Source organism: Alligator sinensis, unplaced genomic scaffold, assembly GCF_000455745.1.
Source record: "Alligator sinensis unplaced genomic scaffold, ASM45574v1 scaffold1318_2, whole genome shotgun sequence".
Classification (NCBI taxonomy): domain Eukaryota; kingdom Metazoa; phylum Chordata; order Crocodylia; family Alligatoridae; genus Alligator; species Alligator sinensis.
This window is the reverse complement of record NW_005843067.1, coordinates 377,793-393,711: the sequence shown is the minus strand read 5'-3', so window position 1 is coordinate 393,711 and position 15,919 is coordinate 377,793. Positions and strand designations below refer to the sequence as shown.

At 56.1% G+C, this 15,919-nt stretch overlaps 2 protein-coding genes across 2 annotated transcripts; one reads left to right on the top strand and one right to left on the bottom strand.

The window, feature by feature from the left end:
- Positions 1-175: 175 nt before the first annotated feature.
- MRPL49 (mitochondrial ribosomal protein L49) lies at positions 176-1,120 on the top strand. The gene is made up of 3 exons (XM_006037130.3): positions 176-356; positions 697-821; positions 949-1,120. Exons 1-3 carry the CDS (start codon positions 239-241, stop codon positions 1,096-1,098), a joined length of 393 nt encoding a protein of 130 aa, XP_006037192.2. The 5' UTR covers positions 176-238; the 3' UTR covers positions 1,099-1,120.
- Positions 1,121-1,221: 101 nt separating this feature from the next.
- LOC102380134 (pre-mRNA-processing factor 39-like) lies at positions 1,222-15,894 on the bottom strand. The gene is made up of 13 exons (XM_025193556.1): positions 15,762-15,894; positions 13,716-13,841; positions 12,539-12,657; positions 11,747-11,914; positions 10,230-10,419; positions 9,116-9,223; positions 7,012-7,176; positions 6,044-6,170; positions 4,527-4,795; positions 3,917-4,101; positions 3,376-3,450; positions 3,106-3,253; positions 1,222-1,679 (listed from the first exon to the last, which is right to left on the bottom strand). The coding sequence occupies exons 2-13, from the start codon at positions 13,752-13,754 to the stop codon at positions 1,614-1,616; spliced, it is 1,659 nt and encodes a 552-aa protein (XP_025049341.1). The 5' UTR covers positions 13,755-13,841; positions 15,762-15,894; the 3' UTR covers positions 1,222-1,613.
- Positions 15,895-15,919: the final 25 nt, after the last annotated feature.

Sequence of the window (15,919 nt, the reverse complement as noted above, 5' to 3'; positions counted from 1 at the left end):
CTTGGCGGGGCTGGAGCGGGAACAGGGTCCCCGCCCCTCGCAGGCCCCTCCCCTGGGGTGGGGGCAGGGTATGCAGCCCCCTCCCCGCTCTCTTGGCGGGCCCTTGGCCCCCCAGGGCTCCCAGGACAGGACGGGGGCCCCGGCCCGGCGCCCTCACCGCTGCCCCTCTTGGTCCCTGTCGCAGAGCCAGGCGTACACTGAGCCGCCGGAGCCCCCCGCCGAGCAGGACTACCCGGGCATGGTGGAGTCCACGGAGGACTACAAGTGGGTGGAGAGGCTCATCCCACCCGTCCGGGTGCCCGAGCCCCCGAAGCACGAGCACTACCCCACGCCGTCTGGCTGGAGCCCCCCGCGAGGTAGCCCGGCTTCTCCCCAGTCCGGGGGCAGACCCGTCCCACCCCCGCTTCTCCCCCTATCCCGGCAAACAGCTTAGTCTCTGGCACTATTTAAAATCTCCCCGCTCCCCCTGCGCTTTCCAGGCCTGTTAATTTAAGATGGCCCCGAACCATCCCATCATTCCTTGGAAACATCCCCACTCATCCTAACTGTTAGGAGCCTAAAGCAAACCTGCGCTGAGCTGAACATCCTAGCAATCCCCTTGTTCAGCACCGCCTGGGGCGAGGTCACGGCCAGGAGTGGGGGGCTACGGAGCTGTGATATCCCTCCACAGCCTCTCTCGCTCTGGCTCTTCGGCAGACCCCCCGCCGGAGCTCCCGTACTTTGTTCGCCGCTCTCGCATGCACAACATCCCTGTCTACAGGGACATCACCACCGGCAACAGGAAGATGACGCTTATCCGGAAGATTGAGGGGGACATCTGGGTAAGGATCCCGCCAGTGCCTGCCCCTAAGCCAGTGTTTGTCCTGGGGGGAGGCGCCTTTGTGAGACATGGGAGCCAGCTGCACCCCCTGTGATCTGGAACATCTCCCATCCTCTCTCTGGCCACAGGCCCTGGAGGGGGAAGTCAAGGAATTCCTCGCGCAGCTTTCGGGCAAGAAGCCACCACCCACACAGGTCAATGAGTTGACCAGCACCATCCGCATCAAGGGCTACTTCGACACTGAGATTAAGGCCTGGCTGCTGGACAAGGGGTTCTAAATAAAGCCTGGGGAAGCTGCTGCTTGTCTGGTGCTGTGGTCTGTCCCGGAAGGGGCTGGAGCTGAGGGGATCCTGGGCCCGGAGGGGAGGAGGGAGTGGGTATCAGATGCCACCAGCCCGTGCTGTGCTTACCCCCACGTTTATTTACACCCAACGCCACATGAAATGTACAGAAAAAAAAAGTTTTACAAAAGGGGCCCCCTTGCTAACTGGGTGTTTAAAAACCAACCCAACCCCAGCCCAGCAGCCTGTGAGCTGGGTGGAGAGGGGTGGTACTGGGAGTGAGGAACTCACCCCCACCCCCCTTTTCTTGCTTGGGTGCAGAGTCCAGCTGTCCAGGGAAGCAGAAAATCTCAAAGCTCCCCAGAGATGAGTGCACTTCAGTGCCCGGGGGTGGGCGCTGCGGTGTGGGGACAGAAGGTGGGGTGGGAAGCAGGGCCTCCCATTTGGAAGGAGCCAGGCAGTCCAGTTCCCTGTCGCGGTTCTGCATCTCTGGCCGTCTTGCCTGCCGGCCCTCAGCTCTGGTGGTAATACTGGTTGTAGTTCCAGGGGTTCTGGTAGCCGTAAGCGCTGTAATTTTGCTGTGGAGAAAGCGCAGGGACAGAGGGTCAGTGGATGTGAAGCCTGCCTGGGGGCAGACTGCCAGCGCACCGGCTTCCAGCAAAAAGGCAAACAGCACATTAGGGATGATTTCACAGAGCCAGAAACGACACCCCTTTAGAAATCCATGGATTGCCTGTGCCGTGAATACTGCACCCAGTTCTGGTCCCCGTGCCTCCAAAATGATAGAACTAGAGAAGGTGCACAGAAAGGGAACACGGATGATTGAAGGTGTGGAGGGGCTGCCTTGTGAGAAGAGGCTGAAGAGGGTAATGAGAGTGTGTGGGGTGGATGGATGGGCAGACAGGCCCTATTCAGTTTAAAGATTCTCGAGGTAGGACATAAAAAGAGCATAGAAGCGCTTGTAAGACCCTAAATAAGGAAGAGAAACTCAGAGATGTATCATGGCCTGTCTCTCACCAGCCAGAAACTAGGGGGAAGGTCATCAGTTTAAAACTAACACAGCAGTCTCCCCCCTCCCCAGTGTGAAATTAAAGAGGGGAGCTCGTTGCCACCAGCTGTGGTGGGAGCTGAGGGTTTACCCAGATTCACAGAAGGATTGGATGCGTTCTTGGAGGAAAGGGGCATTGGTAGCTATTGAGCACAGGAGGGGCATGACCTCTGAATCGGAGCTTCCTAAATGCCGCCCCACCCCTGGGTTATTAACCTGTCACCTTCACTCCCGTTGTCCCACAGAAGCACCTACAGCTTTTCTCTAACCCAGAAGGGCCCCTGAAGCTGCCGCCACAGCCTGTCTCCCAGCCCAGAGGGGATGCTGTAGAGGTTACTGCATTTACCAGCATACCACCTGCACCTTTCCCCAAAACATCAGCGGCCCCCAATCTGCAGCATGTTTCTGTAGCTGATTTTCTATCCCAGACAGAAGCCCCCTGCTCACAGCAGCTCTAGCATTTCTGTTCAGGCAGCTGAGGGAGTCCATTGTCTTCATGGCCCAGGTGCTATATCGATCTTCTGAATGGTCTCCACAATCCACTAATCAAGTTAACCTGGCAACCTGGCTAACCTAGTTCTTCCTGGTCTCTCTTCCTAGTCCACCTCCTTTCAGGTTGTATTTGAAAAGAGCAAACTCATAGATCTGCCGCCAGACCAGTCTTCAGCAGCAACTAGGGCTTCAGCTTTAGTTAAGCAGGGAAAAGGAAGGTTGACTGAACTTTAGAAGATTAGGCTCCATCCCTGTTCTATGCAGTCATAATGCTGGAAACATCTTTTTGCCCCGCTTTCCCAAGAACAAGGTGTGGGGCTTCGCTGGAGACATGTGGTAGGTGAGATACTACGGTACCAGACACAAGGGGCAGGTCCAAACAGGCAGCAAAGCCACTGCTCTGAGAAGAGAGTGGAGGTCAAGCAGAGGGTGATGGAGCAGTGGAACAGCTCAGCGCCACCCACCTGATACCACGCGTTGTAGTTGTAGGCGGCCGATGGGTTGTTGCCCACGTCGCCCCCCATGCCTTGGTTCATGCCTCCAGCCATGCCAGGCCCCATCATCCCAGCCCCGTCCTCCATTCTCATCCTCTTCTCATCTGGCTCATCGGCACTGTGGGGAAGAAAGGAAAGGGGCCTTGGTGAGCTCTGGGAAGGGTGGAGGATGAGGAGGGTGGCAACCTCCTCCCCACAACTGCCCCCCAGCTCCCTGCCTGCACATGCTGGTGGCCTTACCCATTCTCGGGGCCCCTCTTGCGGGCTGCGTAGCGCTTCAGGATCTTCTGGTGCTCATCGTAGGCAACCAGCAAGCTGGGAAACACATGAAAAGGTGGTCAGAGAGTGCCACCAGCTAAGCTCTGCTTTCTCCCCCTGCTCCATCAGCCACTCTGCTTTCAGCCCCCTTCCCTGTGTGCCCATGCCCCAAACCCACTGCTGCTTTTTGGCCTCCTTCTGTGCCCCCTTGCCCCAATTCACTGCCTGCTTTCACACCAGACTGCCATGCTCCCTCCTCTGATCTGCCCTGTGCTACACACACAGGCTGCCCATGTTACACATATGCCATGGGCTAGCCACCCTGCACTAGCCCTGCCCAGGGCTAGCTAGGTGTTCAGGCCAAAGGCTCAGCTCAGGCCCTGTTCCCAGTGAATAAAGACCTCCAAATGCTCTCTGCTTTAGTCTCAGAGTCCCTGGGACACGGTAGCCATCTCCCGCCCCACATATGGCAGAGCTGAGGCGGCTGTGCTAGGCATGGGGAAAGCCACCTGGCCCCCCTCACCTGTGCATGCTGGAGCCGAAGTCCTCAAGGTACTCCACACGGCGCTGTGAGAAGACTATCTTAGCTTCCTCAGACAGGCTGCTGTTGAGCGCCCGATCAAAGCACGTCATGGTGTTGCCTTCATTTTGTTTGATGTCGGCACTGAACTCCATCTCCAGCAGATTGGCATACAGCTTGGCATTCTCCTGTGGGACAGGACGAGGAGAGGAAGGCAGTGAGACCACAGGACTAAGTACAGGAGGGTGGTTGTCAGAAGGGAAAGGCGATGGGGTGACTGGCTGTACATACCAGCCCCAGGGGCTCCAAGCTGGGAGACACTGGAAGCCTGATAGGCATTCTGCCCCCCCTTCATGTTCTGGTCCCTGCCTCAATTTCCCCCCTCTATCCAGCCTGCCATCTCTGTGTGGCAGGGAGCAGCTGGGGCTTCAGAAAGGGACCCCAATCTCAGTCTGGGTTCAGATAGCACTAGGTTCCTCTATCTGGGTCCCAGGCTGTACCAGCCACCTGGATCTGCTCAGTGGCCCTGTGAGAAGCACAGGTTTGCCTCCCTCCTATACCACAAACCTAACTAGGCTATTGCCCAGTGCCCACTCCCCGCCCCATCCCTCACCGGGTCTTTCTCCAGTGCGTCCATGAGGACTTTCCGAGCCTTGATGAGGTTCTTCTGGACTTTCAGCACCTGCCGGGCCAGTTTGATGGCATAGAAGGAGGCCAGCGGCAGCCCCTCGTTGGCCTGGATGGCTTCCTGCAGCAAGGCCTCGGCCATCTCCAGGTTGCCTTGTCGCCGCTCCAGGCTCACCCGCCGCAGTCGCACCATGGCCAGCCCAGGCATGCCCTCCTCAAAGGTCTTTAAGATGCGCCGTGCCTCCTCTATGTTGTCTGCAGGGGGTGGCGGATAGATCCAGGAGGCATGGAGAGAGGTGAGGGGGGGCAGTAGGGGACAGGAGCACCCGGGGGAGGGACAGATCCTCGCTAGTTTCCACTTACCGCGCGGGGCTCTGGGGGGGGGCCTACAGGGGCTTAGCGGTGCCTTCCCCGAGCATCTAAGGAGCCTGCAGAGACCGAGAGGGGACAGGGCGCCATCACCGCGACGCCCCTAGGGCCTCCACCGGACACCTTAAAAATGCAGGACCGGCTAGCGCTTGCCGACGAGGTACCGTATTTACTGGCATACCACGTGCCCCCACGTAGGAAGGCAGCAGGAAGGAGAAAAAGATGTTTCCCTTTCACCAGACCAGTCAGGATCACTTCCCTCGTATAAGACCCGTGCTCCAATCTCCAGCTGGGAATTTTTGGGAGAAGGGAAAGTGTGGGATGTGAATCACAGAACTGATGGGGGGTCTCCGTTCTCTTCCTGACACGTGCGAAGGTTTCCAGGTAAAGGAAGCCAGGAGATTTGGGTGCGTTCCTAACAAAGCAGCAATTAGAAGCCAGGCAAAGCTGTATGATCATGATAATCTGGCCTAGGTCCCACAGGCTGCTAATGAAGTTACTTGCGCTAGAAAGATTGACATCTGGGTGGGGGACTGTGCCACCAAGCTGAACTACAGGGGAAGGATCAGGAGCGAGAGAACCCGGGTCTCTGATGGAGCTGACAACAGAAACAATGGGTGTTGGCCAATTCAGCTGGCCAAGTTGATGACCCAACATTTCTGCCTCTAATTTGGGGCGTTGGGAGAAATCAATCGGCCCACAAGGCCTGTGGCCACAGCTGCTGGAGCCCTATAAGCATTAAATGCACCACTACCTTTGCTACCAGCACCAGGGGGGTTTAATTGCCCTGGTGACTAAGACAGGGGGAAAAGAGGAGAGGGAACAAGGCAACAGCAGCATTAACTCCAGGGTCTCTAGGGATAAACGTCCCTGCAATTCATCGGTGGTCTGTGGAAGCCCTGAGATCTAGATGCAGTCCACTGTGCAAGACACATTTGATGTCCCAGTGCTAAACAAAGCCAGAACAACTGCCCCCACCAAGAGGTCACCACGAGGCAACTGTAGTCACGGGGGCAGTTACCACTGTGAATTATCAGGCCGCAGTCAACTGGGGGGACAGGACTCCAAGCCAGGAGGGGAGACGACAAAGGAGCTGTGTGTGCACTACCCACTGCTAGCTGGGTTCCCACTGACCTTGCTTCTCCTCAAACGCAGCCCAGAGGAGATGGATGCTGGGCTTTCGGGGCAGGTGGTAGCAACACGCCCGCTGGAACACGCTGCGGGTGCCGGCAACCGTGTGGTTCTCCAAGTAGGTGGTGTACTGCATGGGAAGTGGGAAAGAGAGGAGGTTGGGGGGAGAAAGAAGAGGGGAGTAGGCAGAAAGAAAGGCTGAGGGAATGGGTTAGCTCCTCCCGCCTGGGGCGGCACGGTAAAGGGATGAAAGTCTGCCCCGGGGAGGGACGGTGCACTCACGTGAGGGGGCTTAACGCACCTCTCTTCAGGGTTTCCTGCACCCTCTTAGGCGGGTGGGAGAGATCGGGCAGGGAAAAACAGCAGCGGAATTTAAGAGAAGGCTGTTAGAAGTTTGCTCCACAGACAAAAAAAAAAAACCACAACGCGCGGCCGAGGCATCAGGCGCCCGCGACGTGCCGCTGCCAGCTGGAGCTGGGACAGATTGAGCTGGCGCTGGTACCAGGGGATTCAAGCACCTGCTTCCCCTAGGCGCACCGTCTCCTCTCCGGCCGTGGGTGACTCACGGCCTGGGTGTAGCAGACGGCATCCGGCACAGGGAGAGGAAGGGGGTGGATTCTTTTTCAGCTGGTGGGAGGAAGCCGAAAGGAGTCGATCCACCCCCCATACCACCCCCAGCACCTCCCCGCAGGATGCAGGGGGAGTCACGTAAGAGCTTCTGTACTGAGGCTGGCTCCTCCTATCCCTAGGGAGACCTGTCTCCAGAAATCCAGCATGTAAAATGAGATTGCTTCATTCCCTGCTGATCAGGGAGCTTGGCCTGTTAAAACCAACCTGTCCCAGGAGGCTCAGGCCAGCGAATGGTGTCCTTAGATCCCGAGGCCCGGATCCCCCAGCTTTATCTCGTGAAGTCAAAGGGGAGAGGAGGAAGAGGCAGGAGCGGGGGTGGGGGGCAGGGGCAGGGCGCTCACTTTGATCCAGAACTCCTCGTAGAGGGCGCAGGCGATGACGCAGCGCTCAAACAGCACGATGGTACGCTCATGAGAGCTATGGGCCATTTCAAAGTCCAGGTAGTCACGCCAGTTCCTCAGCTGGGCTCGCTCCAGCGGCTTCACATGGAAGTAGGGCCGCTTGATCTGTGGGAGAGTAGGGTAGGAATAAGAATGAGGTTCCCTCCAGAACAGCTCAGGGGAGGGCTAACCTCTGCAGTGAGAAATCCTTTGGGGCTGGCTTAACTGGATATCAGTGCTGTTCCCAGAATCACTGAGGCCTGCTCTGAGGATGATCAGAGCAAGGGGCGCAATGCTACCATACTTTCTTGCATAGAACACGCACCTTATTTCCAGAAGGTAAAATATAGGGGGAAAAAAAAAAAAAAGGGAGTCTTGGCTGACTGGGTGACACAAAGCAAGTCCTCCTGGCAACACAGCATCCAGGCAGTGTTGCACCCCAGGGAGAGTCTTGGTGAGTTAGGAGGCAGCAGGGATTTCCTGGTGTGACAGACAGCCTCCTGGAAAGCTGGATGCACATGTTCCTAGAAGCAGTTACTGTCGCACAAGGTTAGGCCCCAGACCCTCACAAAGGGCAGCAACCAGACTGTTCTGTATCCTAAGCAGTTAATTCATAGGAGCTTATGTAAAGAAGTGTGGTTTCCACATCACGAGCCTCATCGAGATACAACCAGCAGCTAATTCCAGGGCCAAGCTACAGTGTTCAACCAACAGCTATGGCTATGAGTGTTAACATAGGACTTCGCCATCTCAGTAGCAGCATGGCATAGCATCTCCATGCTTACATTCCAGCAAAGGAAAGTTTTCCCACTGAAGACAGACGCACAGATTTTGCTGGGACAGATATGCTGGGCACACGACAATGCAGTGTATATGTGGCCACTTCTAGGGCATGGTCTTAAGTTACTCCAGAAGAAATAGAATGCAGAGGATGCAGGATGTGGCCTCCACCCCCAAAATAAGGCTTCTTGTGGGGCATACTAGAGTAGATTGATGGCAGGCCAAGTTACACTGGGTTTGTCCCATGCATCTGCTACTGAGGGTGGCTTCTCTTTGTGGTAGTCACTCCTCTGTGCAAGCTAGTTACCTTGCCCCCTAGCGGCCACGTAGTGATGCAACACCTCCCCTGTGCTCTTTCTGCGTATCCCTATTCTTCTCATTTGCAAAAAAGATCTTATAACCTCTCTCTATATAAACTAAGACTTAATCTTAGTTAAGTCTACAAAGGTACACATCTACCCTGCCTTTTTCCAGGTGGCTTGGGCAAGCCAACTGCATGTCATATCACAGAATCAGCAGAACAGGCCAGATCCTGCCTAGAACTGCATACATAGATTGTAGAGTCGGAGGGGACCACAATGGATCATCGTGTCCGACCCCCTGCCCCTGGCAGGAAAGAGGACCGAGGTCAGACGCCCCCAGCCAGGTGACTATCCAGCCTCCTCTTGAAGACCTCCAAGCTAGGTGAAAGCACCACCTCTCTTGGGAGCCCGGTCCAGATCCTGGCCACCCTTACTATGAAAAATGTCTTCCTAATATCTAACCTAATTCCACTCTCAACTAGTTTACACCCATTATTCCTAGTCACACCCTGGGGCGCCTTAGTAAACAGCGCTTCCCCTATTCCCCGTTGACCTCCCCTAATAAATTTATAGGCGGCCACAAGATCTCCCCTCAGCCATCTCTTGTGAAGGCTGAAGAGATTCAGCTCTCTCAATGTTTTATAAGCAGCCCCTGCTTTTGTGTCTAGCATATGGCTTAGAGCAGCCAGAAAGACAGGGAAGCTCCAGAGGTCACATCCAGAGGCAGGATTAGCCCTGTCCAAACCAGCCTAGACACATTCTTGTCTGACCTGGTCCTAAAACTCCACCATCAACCCTGTCACACAACTACATGGCCTATTGCCCCAAGACCTTGAACTGATCCCAGGTAAAACTGGGGGACAAGGGCTAGCCATGTCCCGTCACTGCAAGGGGGGTTAAATGTATCTGAGAGATCCCATGAACACGTTACAGAGTGATCAGGGCGGGGTGGCATTAGACAGAAGATGTCAGGAGGCACCTACCCCTTCTTCAAAGGTCCAACGCTTGCTGACTTCTGCCTCGTTCTGAGCATAGACCTGCTGCCGGATGGAGAGGACCAGCTCGCGGACCTTGTCCTGGTCGATATCTGCCTGGAAGGCGAAAGGAAAGAGCAGAGATATTACATATCTACAAAGCTGGTGGTCTTGTTCTGGTTTGCCCAGAGGACTTGGCTCGAAGGCAGGTGCATGAGCTGCAGGGCACCATTATAGAAATCAGAGAGAGGTGGGGCTGGAAGGGGCCATCTAGTCCAACCCCTGCCTGAGGCAGGATCAGCCCTGCCCAAATCATTTCAGATTACTCCATCATCCAACTTCTTCGTCAAACTACTGTCAGCCCTAACAAAACACTACATATCAGGGGGTCGGACTTGATGATCTGTTCAGGTCCCTTCCAACCCTAGAAACTATGAAACATCACACCCCAACCTGCCACAAGAAAAGCAGGGGGATCACAGCGCCAACGTCCTCCTGCTGTCAAAGAGTTCATATATGCTCAAGGGATCCCAAGCAGAGGCCATGCCCCTACTACAAAGGAAGGCAAACCCCCTTCCAGTCCATATTATTCTGATCGGGGGAAAAATTCCCTCCTGACCTAAATACAGCATCAGTCTGATGCTGAGTAGAGGGGCAAGACCCTCTAGCCAGGACCCTTCAGCCTTAAGTCCCAGCAGGAGCACTGGCACAGCCCAGCCACCACCCCCAGGCTGGGCAGCAGCCAACACCGTGTCTCTGACTTGGAAGGCCTAACACCCCCCGCCCCCCCACAGCAGAAAAGGGGGAATCCCCTCCCAGCCCCACTGGCAACTGGCAAAGTCCAGAAGCCTAGGAAATCCCCATGATGCTCTGAGACAGGAAGTGAATCAGCCTCCTCCACCCAGCTGGGCCTCAGCAGGTTGAGAACACGGATAGGTGGCGGGACCCATCTTGGCTGAAGCAGCGGTGGGGGGAGGAGTTCAGTGACAAGCCCCTGAGTGGGTCTGGTTCCTTCCAGCCAGGTTGGGGGAGGGGTCACTTGCAATGTTGCTGCAAATCTAGGGCAGCAAATCAGAGGGCTGGGAGCTGGTTCTTTACCCCAATGCCCACATTTGGTAGGTACCTGGTCATCCACCCCTGCCTCCTGCTTGGCTTCCAGCCCTGGGGGCACATCTTCCCCAGGCGGCGGCTCTTCGGCCTCTGTCTCAGGCAACTTCTGTACGGTGTCTGTGACCAACTTGGACTGGAGCCACGCCAGCTCCTCGGGCGTCACAACATCCTGGATGGGGTTGTGTATCACATGCTCCTTGAACCTGCGGCCAGGGTAGTGGTTAGCGACAGACCTGCTGGGCATCATCTGCCCCCACAAGCAAACCTAGCCCCCCCTGCATCTGTCTTCTGGGGGGGGGGGGTTCAACCTCTGGCATGTGGCCCCATGTCATCTGGCCTGTGAGGATCTCTGTGAGGTTGTAAATTGGGCAGTGGAAGAACAGTAAACCACTCCTCTGCCGCCAAACCTCTGGACTCATGGAAAGCCCCAATCCCAGCTCGCAGGGCCAGGTGGGAGAAGCATGGGCCCAGTGCCCAATCTTGATGTGGAGGGCTGGGCAGGGGCAGTGCTCCCCACCCCCCAGGACCTAATCCTGCCACACAGGGGTGGTATCGACCCCCTGAGGCTCAATCCGTGTGAGGGGGAGGGGGTCAGGACTGGTCTCTAGGGACCCAATCCCAGCACATGGTGGGAGCAGTGTCAGTCCCCCCAGGACCCAATTCCAGTGATGGGGAAGCAGGAGGGGGCAGTGCCAGCCTCTTGGGACCCAAACCCAGCATGGTGGGGGGTTACACCAGGTCCCCATCCCAGTGTGCAGTGCCAGCACTCTGGGAACAAGTCCCAACATGTAGGGGGAGGTGCTAGAACCCTGCGATCCAATCGTGACACACGAGGGGGGTGGGGCTAGTCGCTTCCCCTCCCCCCCCACCCAATCGAGGTGCATAGGGTGTGGTGCCAGCTCTGTGGGACTCAATCCCAGCACGTGAGGGGGATGGGAAGGGGTGGCACTGGCCCCCTAGGGCCCAATCCTGGCATGCAGAGGTGGTGCCAGCTCTGTAGGAGACCAAAAGATTGAGCAATGCTGCTCTCAGCTACTCCCTCATGGCACAGTCCCAGCCCCATTTCCCAGAGAAAAGAAGGAACAGAATGCCTGGCCCCTCCAGGTTTCTAATTCCCCTGCTCTCCAAATCGAGCTCAGAGGCCCGCAGCCTCAGGGGTAGTGGGCCAGACCTTGGGGTCCACGGGGTAAAGAAAGCGCTGTGGCCAGAGGCTTTCAAGGCCTCCATAAGCCCTGCCCAGTGTGAGTGGCCTTGCTTGCCCATAGGCCTTTCATCTCATCTTCTTTCCACACCAGCTCCTGGGTGGTTCATGCCCTGAGGCTGGAGAAACAAAGCTCTTCCAACAGTGTTCCCTGAGCTCCCTGCCCTGAGGCTGGTTGGGAGGGGCAGGCACAGTCAAATGCCTGGGCGCTGGTTTGATTCTCCATGGAGGCCCAAGCTCCGCAGAAGCACAGGAACAAACCTCTAGGAGCAATCCCTGATGGCCCCCAACGCCTTTCCCTTTCCCTCCCCCAAGGTCGTGTCACCTACTTCTCCCAGTGGTGGCTGTAGAGTTGTGTGGGGGTGGCCAGGAGCCGGTCGTAGATGGCCGTGATGGCCCGTAGATCGCCCTGCTCTCTCTCCCACTCCACATACATCTCCCAGAGCTTGTCTGAGCGGAAGTCCATGCCCGCCGCAGCCACAGCTGACTCAAACACACTGCAGAGACAGAGAGGGGGGGTGGGGAAGGGGAGGATCCGTTAATGGGGCAACAACAGGGCAGCCCCTGGGGGCCTCGGAAATGGGGACCCCAGTGACCTGGCAGGCTGTGTTCCCCCCCGCCGCAGCCCCTTTTACCCCATTCTCAGCCCTGGTCCCATCTATCGTAATTCACTGCCTATAACACACAGCTTTCCTCCCTGCAAGAAAAACAGCAGCAGGGAACTGGTGTGAGCATTATATGCAGGAAATACGGTAAGAGCACTTTCTGCCTCACTGGGCAAAGGCAAAAATACATGCGACTCACAGGAAGCAGAACAAAGCAGGCTGGGCTCCCTGGCTGCTGTAACTCAGTTACTACAAGGAAAGATCTTTGTGTCTTCGCGCTGCCTTTCAAAGACAAGGTGCGTCTTATATTGCAGGGTGCCTTGTAGGTGAGAAAATACGGTATGCCACTCGTTCGCCCATGCCAGGCGCCTGATGCTGGCTGTGCCCCCCCTCCGGCCGCTGCTGGGATGTGAACCGCCCCAAGTCGCCGGCAGCACAGAGCAGGCGAGATCCCCGCTTTTCCTAGCGGGGAAGGCAGTACCAGCCCCCCGCTTCCTCCTCACCACAAGGACTTACCCGCGGATCTTCTGGATGGAATCAGGCAGGTTCATGTCTAAGGTGGCCTGGAGGTAGGAGAGGTAATGGATCCACAGGTCCATGCTGAGGGGGATGGACTGGAGTCCTCGCTCAAAAACCTATGGGGCAGAGAGGGAGCTCAGCAGGGTAGAGACAGGCACCCTTCCCCCAGATGAGTTCCCTGACCCACCCCAGTCCTAATACAAGCCATGTGCTGGGAAGAGAGGCCACCCCACGATCCCCCTTCTCATAATTGCCATTTCCTGGGTCAGATAACAGGTCCACCTTGCCCAATCCTGTGCATCACATGGGGACAGAGAGCAGATGCTCTAAGACCAGGTTCTGACTAGGGTTTGTGTCCCTGTTTCTCTCTCACTTGCAGCCTCCAGCATTTAAGGTCTAGGAAATTCTAATTCAAAGCCATGTCTCTCCCATGCTCAACAGCTACGGACGCCCCTTTTCTCCAAGAATGTGTCCAATCCCCTTGGTGAATTTGGTTACACTCAGCTTTCACCACATCTGGTGGCAATGAGCTCCACCCTTTAATTCCACGCTGGGTGAGAAAGAACTTCCTTGGTGTTAGTTCTAAACCAACTGCCTGCTCATTCAATTGCGTGACCCCTTGTTCTTGTTTGGGGAGAGGCAGCCCATAATAAATCCGTATTGGCTCTCTCTTCCCCATTTAGTTTTTTAGAAACCCTTCTAACATTCCCCACTCAAGTGTCTCTAAATGGAATAGGCCTCTCTGTCCATCTAGCCCCCCCCACGCTCCACCTATTCATCCTTCTAGCCACCACTTTCTCTTTCATTAGCTTCTTCGGTCTGTTCACAGGGAAGCCCCTCCACGTCACAAATCAGCCTCGTTGCCTTTCTCAAACTTCTCTTGTTCTTTTCCATCCTGTTGGAGGTGCAGGGACCAGAACTAGGCAGTCTCCAAATCATGGATGCACCACAGATTTATAAAGGAGAATCAGGTACTTAACCAATTCCCCCTTTAATCATCCCTAATATTCTGCTTGCCTTTTAAATGGCTGCCAAGCCCCAAGCTGATGTTTTGAGCAAACAGTCCACAGTGACTCCCACATCTCTTTCCTGCATGGCAACAGCTAATGTATAGCCCATCACAGTCTAGGTATAAGTTTGAGCTATTTTTGTCTGGGTGCATCACTTTTCTCACCTCCTCCACCTCCTTGTGGCAGTCGAATCTGCGCTCCATGTCGGCGTACTTCTTCCAGTAGCCATAGCAGTAAGGATAGTGGGCGAAGAAGCTGTCAAAGGCTTTCCGGGCCGACAAGAGATGATTCTGCGCCGGGGGAGAAATAAATTAGCATCAGCATGGACAAGAACCCCATAACCGGCCCTCAACCTGGGCTCTCCTCCTACCCCCTTGCAGTCTGGGAGATTTCATAGACATTAGGGCTGGAAGGGACCTCGGAAGATCATCGAGTCCAGCCCCCCGCCCAAAGGGCAGGAAGTCAGCTGGGGTCATAGGATCCCAGCAAGATAAGCATCCAGTTTGCTCTTGAAGGTGTTCAATGAAGGCGCTTGAACCACCTCCGGTGGCAGGCTGTTCCAGACCTTGGGGGCTCGGACAGTAAAGAAGTTCTTCCTTATGTCCAGCCTGAAACGGTCTTGTAGTAGTTTATGACCATTCGACCTAGTCGTCATCCCTTGGGGCGCTCTGGTGAACAAACGTTCCCCCACATACTGGTGGTCACCCCTGATAAACTTGTAGGTGGCCATCAGATCACCCCTGAGCCTGTGCTTTTCCAGGCTAAAGAGCCCCAGGGCTCTCAGCCTGTCATCGTAGGGTCTGCTTCCCTGACCTCTGATCATGCGCGTGGCTCTTCTCTGGACTCTCTCAAGCTTCTCCACATCCTTTTTGAATTGTGGAGCCCAAAACTGGACGCAGTACTCCAGCTGCGGCCTCACTAAGGCCGAGTACAAGGGGAGAATGACGTCCCGGGATTTGCTTGAGAGATGCTTATTTAACCTCCTCTTGAAGACCCCCAGGGTAGGGGAGAGCACCACCTCCCTTGGGAGCCCGTTCCAGACCTTGGGCGTTGAACACCATCAGATTCTCATCCGCCCACTTGCTGAGCCTGTCCAGGTCAGCCTGGATCACCTGCCTGTCTTCTGGTGTGGATGCTTTGCCCCAAAGTTTGGTGTCATCGGCGAACTTGGCCAGTCCGCTTCTGACTCCAGTGTCCACATCATTAATGAAGATGTTGAACAGTATGGGTCCAAGGACAGACAGAGCCTTGGGGGACCCCACTGGTCACAGGACACCACGATGAGTGACTTCCATCAATTACTACCCTCTGGGTCCGACCCCGGAGCCAATTTTCCAGCCAGTGGACCGTGGAGGACCCAAGGCGACAATTGGCCAGTTTCTCTAAGAGGTGATCATGGGAAACCAGATCCGGTCTCCCCGCCTGCAAAGACAAGTGACAGGCCCCTCCAGACAACATTCCTAGTTCGTAGGCAGCACCAAGTTGAGCATAGCTGGAAAACTGCACCCGCTATCTTTCCCCCGATAAAGGAGATACTGCTCTTATCACATCTCCCTCCTATAAAGTATGCTATAGTTTCCAGTTCCTGTTTTAGAGGGTCCACATGCCAGAAAACACAGTAGATGGGGAGATGGTGGCCACTGCAGGGGGGGGACAGTCTCTCAGGTCACTGGGGTCCCCATTTCTGACCAAATCTTCCTAATCTTGATGGTTGCATGGGCTTTGAATGAAGCCTTGTGCTACCTGGCACGCATTAGCCAGTCAGGCACAGGCATTGCAGAGCCAGCCCCGGGGGAAAGAACCCAGGAGTCCCTGCCACGCCCACGGCCTAACGACCAACATGTGCTTTCTGCCACAGCCGGGGACAGGACCCTGGTGTCGCCACGGCGGCTGCACCAACCCACAGGATGCTGGTCCCCCGCCTGGCAGAGCCCCAAAGGGAACCGAGCGACTTAACCCCTCAACTGCCAACGGCCCCTAAAACCAGCGAGAGAACCCAGGAGCCACCCGATTCCCAGCCTTTTAACCCCTCAGTCTCCAGCAGGCTCTTAAAGCCAGAGGGAACCCTGGAGTCCCGACTCCCAGAAATGTAACCCTTTGTTCTGTTAAAGCCAACGAGAGAACCCAGGCGTCCCGACAGCAGGGGGCCCAGGGATACAGCTGTGGGGAAAGCTCGCAAGGAGCAGGGGTGGGGCGCGCTCCCCGCTCACCTCCTGCTCCACGTATTGCAGCAGCTCGGTCCAGGCAGCGAAGTCGTGGGGGTTTTCATGCGCCGCCTTCCAGAACCGCTCGAACTCAAGGGGATACGTGGGCAGTGGCTCCTCGGGCAGCGGGGGGTTGGGAAGGGGCGGGGGAGACGGTGAGGGCG

Coding starts and splice junctions, on each gene's coding strand:
- MRPL49 (XM_006037130.3), top strand. CDS start 239: ATGGTGGAGTCCACGGAGGACTACAAGTGGGTGGAGAGGCTCATCCCA. Junction 357..696: donor TGGCTGGAGCCCCCCGCGAG/GTAGCCCGGCTT, acceptor GCTCTTCGGCAG/ACCCCCCGCCGGAGCTCCCG. Junction 822..948: donor AGATTGAGGGGGACATCTGG/GTAAGGATCCCG, acceptor CTCTGGCCACAG/GCCCTGGAGGGGGAAGTCAA.
- LOC102380134 (XM_025193556.1), bottom strand. CDS start 13,754: ATGGAGCGCAGATTCGACTGCCACAAGGAGGTGGAGGAG. Junction 6,171..7,011: donor ACGAGGAGTTCTGGATCAAA/GTGAGCGCCCTG, acceptor CTTCCCATGCAG/TACACCACCTACTTGGAGAA. Junction 3,451..3,916: donor TTCGGCTCCAGCATGCACAG/GTGAGGGGGGCC, acceptor TGTGTTTCCCAG/CTTGCTGGTTGCCTACGATG.